Source organism: Limulus polyphemus, unplaced genomic scaffold (genome assembly GCF_000517525.1).
Source record: "Limulus polyphemus unplaced genomic scaffold, Limulus_polyphemus-2.1.2 Scaffold3169, whole genome shotgun sequence".
In the NCBI taxonomy this organism is placed as follows: domain Eukaryota; kingdom Metazoa; phylum Arthropoda; class Merostomata; order Xiphosura; family Limulidae; genus Limulus; species Limulus polyphemus.
In genome coordinates, this window is record NW_013668779.1 from 799 (window position 1) to 8358 (window position 7560).

General features: G+C 31.1%; 1 protein-coding gene across 1 annotated transcript in view; it reads left to right on the top strand.

Annotated features, from left to right (window-relative positions):
* Positions 1-298: 298 nt before the first annotated feature.
* The window catches only part of LOC106468800 (UPF0668 protein C10orf76 homolog), a gene marked incomplete at its 5' end in the record, with an annotated part of 40588 nt that continues 33326 nt past the window's right edge, over positions 299-7560 (top strand). The window contains 3 exons of the mRNA XM_013929238.2: positions 299-412; positions 5571-5637; positions 5907-5999. Coding sequence (XP_013784692.2) covers positions 299-412; positions 5571-5637; positions 5907-5999 — 274 coding nt within the window. The remainder of the gene's footprint in view (positions 413-5570; positions 5638-5906; positions 6000-7560) is intronic.

A 7560-nucleotide genomic window follows, 5' to 3' on the forward strand; every position in this document is an offset into this window, starting at 1 on the left:
TGTAATTTGTAAATAAAAATAATGAGAATCTGTTCTTTATATCATGGAATTTGGTGATCAGGATTCCTGGGGTTGAAACTCCTAGTGTACGTGCAAATGAGGTTGTTGGGTATAGCTTTTAAACCTCACTAGATAAGTATTGTAAATGGTCATGGTAAGCTGTATACATGTTGTACATATCTTTTTAACATTGGTTAAACCCAACTTAAATGTAATGCTGTGTTTTAATTCTTTGTTGTTGCTTTTTTGTACTGAGTTACATGGATTCATAGGGTGCATTTATTGCTGATTTGAAAAGCTTGTATGTTACTGTACTAATGTTGAATTTTTCAGCAGGGCAAATGATGCTGTTCTATTGGCCCTTTATGAAGCTGTGCATCTGAACCGAAACTTTATCACTGCCCTGACACATGTAAGTTCCCCTGCTACGAGAAAACTTCCCTCCACATTACAACACCTCCAGTATTTATACAGCTGGATGAACTCAAGCATGGCCAAGTGCTTCATGAGGAAAGCCAATGAAGAAGTAAAACCTAAGCAGCTGACCCCAAACAAAAATGGGGTTAAGGTCGCAAGAAGAAAGAGATTGATTTCCTAATCATCTCCTTGATTGAAAAACTCTGAATCTTAGAAAATTGAACAGATATTTTTCCAGAACTAATAAGAAACAAATACAAACTGGAAAAAAATAAAAGATTAGCCCCTCTTCTTTATGGTGGTTGTGAATTCTGAGATTTGCCTTTCAAATCACCAATCTTAAATGTTATCTACTTTTAACAAATGCTTATAAAATTTGCTTTATGTTTACAAAATGAACATTTATTTTGACAAACACTACTAATGATTTATTATTACTAATACCAACTTTGTTAGAGTATACAGAACATATTAATAAATGCAGTTAATAAATTTAGTTAACTTTTTACATATTTTTACTAACCTTAACTACCTGTATTCAAACTTTTAAAAAATGAAATGTTTACGCATACGTTTTGAAATAATAGAACAACTTATATTCTCGATCCTAATGTTTAAAAATTATAGCTTTAAAGGCTTTACAATACCTAAAAGAAACTAATACATTATCGACAAAATGCCAATCAATGTCAAAATGTAGTTCACATATATGTTGTTCCATCATTACTTTATATTGGTTGTGATTGTCATGGACTTGCTGACTTTCATATTCAAAATTTGTTTTATATAATATATTCAACCATCTGTACTCTTAATATTATTCCTTTTTACTAAAAAAAAAAGTAAAATTCACGATGCCACTAAAGATTGATCACTTTTAGGAAAGGTATATAACACTTCTTTTCAATGCAAAATGTTCATACACTCAATTTATAAAGATGTGTTCAGATCAGGGATATAGAATTTCCAAGATGGAGATATCCCTTTTAGTTAATGACATTAGAAAACAAAGGAGTATGGATCAACTTAGGTCACCAGAACCATCCATAAAGAGACCTACAACAAATTGTACCTCAGCCATAGTAAGCAAAGCACAGCATCTTGTAACAGCTTAGAATCCATGAACACAATGGTAAGTAGCAAAATCTCCACGTGTTCCAGGCAACAGGACATAACATAATAAAGATGGACCTCTGTCTGGAAAGATGGCAAGTCATGTGTACACAATCTACTTACACAACATATCTGTTTAATCTTCACATACCTCAAGCAGCTTGAGAATGGAATGGGTATTCATATTGCTAAGTTCCTATTGCTAAGCACCTATGGATTTCAGTGTGATCAGACTGTTGAAATGAGTTATGGGAAACAGTTGTCCTCATACACTATATGGAGTAGGAAAGACTGGAGGGAGGAATGGTATACTTTGGACATGGCAGCCTTACTATGGAGCCTATTACAATGGAAACTATGGTGTATGGCTATTGTATAGATGCACTGTCATCAGATAGAGCATGATCAGACATGGCAACATGGACTGTAATACCATGGTGAGGCAGTTGTTTTAATTTAGTGACCTGACTTCTGTAAAGTTAAGCCTTGTTACCACTTACATCTATTTCACAATGCTGCATTTCTGTTCTGATTAACAAATCTATTTCAAGACAATAATGTAATAACTCACTTTGCTTGAATTTTTGATATTTAAACATTCCAATAATTTCACATCTTCCTTGGCTGGCACTGTCACTAGATGAATACCAACCTATTTTAGTTCATTTTCACATTTGCCCCATAATCATCTGAATCAGTTATAGACTACACTCTTCAATGAAGCATAACTCTTTCTGGGCATTTTATGGAGTCTATGTTAAGTAAATACATTGAACTCTCACTAGTCTGGACACCAACAATTTGCATTATTCACAGGCCAGATGATTTTTCTGTATAGACGAATATTCATAAGGAGAAATTTAATGAATAATCCATATATTCGTGCTCCAAGTCTGAATAGCTATTTCTTATAACAGACATGCATTTTCTATTGATAATTGATTCGATAATCCATACATGACTCTATGAGAATCAAGTAGGGGTCTATCAGAAACAGGAAACAAGGTAGTAATTACTGACCACGAAACATCTTACTAACTAGTGGATACCAGAGACTCTTTCTGAGAATGGCCTTCACTCATATTGGGTGTCACTTTACAACAGTTTTACTGAGAACAACCTTAACAGTAGGGATGTACATATAAACTGTAACAGATATTGAAAAGTCATCAGAATGAGTGATGCTACAGTCACGTCATGTCACAGTGCTCCAAAACATAAAAATAGCAGTATCACTGAAACCTGATGATTGTTTATACAAGCGTAAGCCTTGATACCATCAGCAAATATCCATGAGTATTTACAAATTGTTTCACGTGGTCCAGTATTAGTATAAGAGCTCAAAAACTGCTCCAAGCATCTTAAGAATTGGCCTCAGCATGAACAGAGTGAAACTATTGAGATCTCAGAAGTTGTTAATGAAATTGCTTCTGAAATTCATACCTTAATGATGCTATGTTAGTTGATCAGTGGCTCAACTTTGATTCAGCTGAACCGATTGGTCAAGACTTGTCAGATGAAGACATTATTTCCATTGTCTCTCTTCAAGAGTGTGATGATAGTGAAGCTGACATTGAAAATAAACCATCATTCAGGCCCATAAGTCTGAATAAAGTATGGGTTTGAACTAAACAGTGATTTATGTGAAGATGATGGTATAATGTGTTATTTGCTTGAAGCTTTTTAGTTTGAAAGCAGACTGTAATTACATCTTTCTCTGGAAAGTGATTTGTTGTTTTATTGAACGATACTATGTATTTTGTATTCTTTATAAAAAATGTCATTGGTTTCTCACACGCAAAGCATCATTTCTTCACATGGGTAACTGTTTTCAGTCTGACTCTATGCTTGAGTTGTTTAATATGCATGGTAAACTTTATGGCTTCTATATATGTAAGTAGGAGCTGATTTTGAAGAGTTATATTTTTGCCTAATATTATTGTTATAAAAATTTACAGAAAGTGGTTTACAGTAAAAAAAAATTGGAGTATGTAAGCATTATAAGAAATTTATTTCATTGAGTTTTTTTATATCTCAAACATTTTAAAATGTATGCGCTTAATAATCAGATTGGCAGTAAGATACATATGTATATCAAACTTTTTCACACTGATTTTCCCATTAACTGAAATACTTTTTTTGTACATTGATTTTCCAATTACTTCTGTGGTTTATATGTAAAGGAATATCTAAAAAAGTTTGAACAGTGCCATAGTTTTTCGGAATGATTGAGATGAGGTGTTAGTATTACTAATGGTATAATTATATGGACTGTTATTGAACATGTTTTGAACATTGAATTTAGAACAATGAATACATGGACAACTTAAGAGGATCTTAGTTAGATGTGGTCTTAAGCTTGTGGCAGAGAACCTAAGCCTCACGTAAAAAGAACTAAACATTTCAATTTTTTTTTTCTATTCAAAACATTTGCTCAAATTTTTTAATCATTTTCAAATTATCAAGCTTTAAATACTTTGGGATTTGTTGTGAAGATTTACAAAAATATTTGTAGAAGTGTACAGTACTCATTTCATGTAACTGGTAATTACTGAACATATTGATACAATAGAAGCTGATTTTGTGTGTCTAGTTTTCATTGTTGATTACTCTGAAAGAAGTAGATATGTACATGAAATGAAGCACAGTTTACATATTTGTAAGTTTAATGAGGACTGGTAGTTTAATGCTACAAACTTTTGTATTAGAAAGAGTCCCAGTTCACCCATGATGTTAAAGGAAAAAATAAGATACTAGATTCCCATACGTTTCATCAAAAATAGAACTGAAAAATTAGGTTTTGAAACTTTTGATCATTATTTTTGTATATTATTAATATAAAATATATGTGAGTGTGTATGACAAGAATCAGGCATTGTAGCATTTAGTCAGTGTTTTTATATATTAGTATAAAATACACTTTGCAATATATATGTGCCAGGAATTAGATGCTGTAACATTTATTCATTATTTTTATACGTATTATTTGTATAAAATACACTTGTAATATCTCAAGTATTAAATATTGCAGCATTTTCATATATATTGAAGAAGTGTATTTTATACTAAAATGTAGAAATATTGAATAAAAATACTGATTAAATGTTGCAACATCTAATTCCTATCATATATATTGAAGAAGTGTATTTTATACTAAAATGTAGAAATACTGAATAAATGCCACAATATTTAATACCTGTCATATATATCGCACAAATGTACTTTGTATTAATAATATATAAATGCCACAATATTTAATACCTGTCATATATATTTCATATATATTGAAGAAGTGTATTTTATACTAAAATGTAGAAATATTGAATCAGGAATTAGATGTTGGAATATATATTCAGTATTTTTATATATTGTTAATACAAAGTACATTTGTGCAATATATATGACAGGTATTAAATATTGTGGCATTTATTCAGTATTTCTACATTTTAGTATAAAATACACTTCTTCAATATATATGACAGGAATTAGATGTTGGAATATATATTCAGTATTTTTACATAATAGCATAAAATACACTTCTGCAAATACATGCCAGGAATTAGAGTACGTTTGGGGTACTCTTATCTTTTTTTTGTTGTTATTCAATAAGCTTTAAATGACATCTGATTACATGTTTGAGAAATAAAAGATTAACACATGCATTGAAAAGTGCATACATAAATGTTGAGACATATTTTCCAGAAGTTAGATGATGTTTCTCCTTTAAGTATATAATTTTTACTTAAGGATGCTCTCCCATCATGAATTGTGATATGTGTGGTTGTATTGTAACTTATTCTATGGGAATTTGAAAATAATATGAAATTTTACATTTTTGATTACTTTCTTTATTTCTAGAAGTAATATAACCATTCTAGCTTATGTTAACTTTTAAGATATTTCACTAAGTTGCTTTAAAAAGCAACTGTGTTTTCAATCTAGTCGGTATGTAGACTGTCAGATGTTCTGTAATGAAAATATTAGACTTAGGAAGCCTTACATTTCAGTATTAAAAACAGAATATAAATTGTTTTTTCCAGTCATTGACTGACTCTTGTGGACCTTCAACTTCTCCTACTCCTGTGTCATCAGAAGGAACAAGTCAAGGTTAACAAAATTTGCATTGAAGCATCTTACAAGTGCATAATGAATTTTTAAAATTAAATTTTTTTATCTGTATTTATACATTTTTTTTAGGATATAGTTTTTTGTGTGTGTGCCACTCAGTATAGATGTTAATACATATTCACACCATTTACTCAAATGTTTTCTTATATCATCAGATTATAATGTTTACTTTTTGAATAGATAATACTTGAGCAGTATTCAAAGTGCAGACATACATGATAGTTAATAACTTCTGTCATGTCTACTAGGTTCAGCTGATCTCACTGACATTCACACTCCACCTTCCAACTTGCTTGTGACTTTTCTGGAATTTTCTTCTATTGTTTTCCAAAATACAAAAAGTAAGTTTTTTTTTGAGCTAATGTAGTTTTATGCTTTACTGAGTTACTTATTATCAATCAGAAATTTTTATAACATATTTAAAACAAAGTTGTTATTGATATAACTTTTTCAACATTGGTTTAAAGAATATTAAATGAATGCTTTTGACTTGAGTTGAATTGTAATATTTAATTAAACCATCCAGAATAATCATTGATGTTTAGATATGTGATTATTTACAATGTAGATGTCTGTCTATTAACTGGTTCAGTGTTTACAGTAGCTGAAGCTATTGTATATACATACACTGGGGCCCCACTAGGTATAACTCAGGTCTGTCTTGGACACAAGTGTTCATTTAAATTTATCCTTTCAGAATGTATTTTCAGTCTTTTACATGCTGGGTCAAACATTGCTGAATTATAAATTCTCCACAAATGACAGACTTCTGCCAGATAATACTCATTATCATCGAATAAGCAATTCAGTAAAATGAAACTTTATTCTCAAACTTTTTCATTCAGGTCACACTGTATGAAAATATGAATTTAAATAAACATGATATTTAATATTCAAAAAACAATTATTTTTATTAACTGTTGGATTATCAGTTATGCTTTCATTGTTTTTTTTTATAATAAATTTTTAATAATAAAACATGCAGTTAAATTTAGAACTAGAGATGGCTGCCTCATGACTAGTTAAGGGGCTTAGCCAATGAAATTGGCTTGGCACTTTTGAAAGGACCTTTTTATAATGCGGTCTCACATATGATGCAGTCTTGTGATATGGATCACATTATTGTGGTACCCCAGTGTATTAACAATCTGTCTCTTTTTACTGATTCTATGTTTAGAGTAGTTGAACCTATCATATATATAAAAGATAACTACTTTGTAACTATGTATATATTGGTAGGTTCAACTACTCTAAACATAGAATCAGTAAACAGAGTTGAACCTACCACATATATACATAGTTACAAACTAGTTATCTTTCTGTTTACTGGTTTTATGTTTAGAGTGGTTGAACCTACCATATATATACATAGTTACAAAGTAGTTATCTGTCTATTTACTGATTTTATATTTAGAGTAGTTGAACCTACCACATATATACATAGTTACAAAGTAGTTATCTTTCTGTTTACTGGTTTTATGTTTAGAGTAGTTGAACCTAAGGAGACTACTTTGAGGGTGATTAGGTTTCCAACGCTCCAGGTATGCCAGTTTTTATTCCCCGGCCAAAGGTCGGATACTTTTCTCACAGGCCTCGTATGTATTTAGCTGTCAGTACTTCAGAACTATACATGATACAACCTATATAGATTAACAAGATTATATATGCATTGTTACGACAGTGGAAGTCATGTAATGCTGGAAGCATGCGCACTGGAGTTTCTCGAAGGATCATGAATTTGCCCGGCAACTCTAGTCTGATCGAGCTGCCCTCTTTTTTAATATATAAGCCTGGTGAGAAACACCAGCGGGGGCAGATAGACTGAAGAGATAGATAATTGAGTCAAGTGAACAGTAGGCACCATAAGTAAAGTGTGTGAATCACTGTGATTTATAGCGTGTG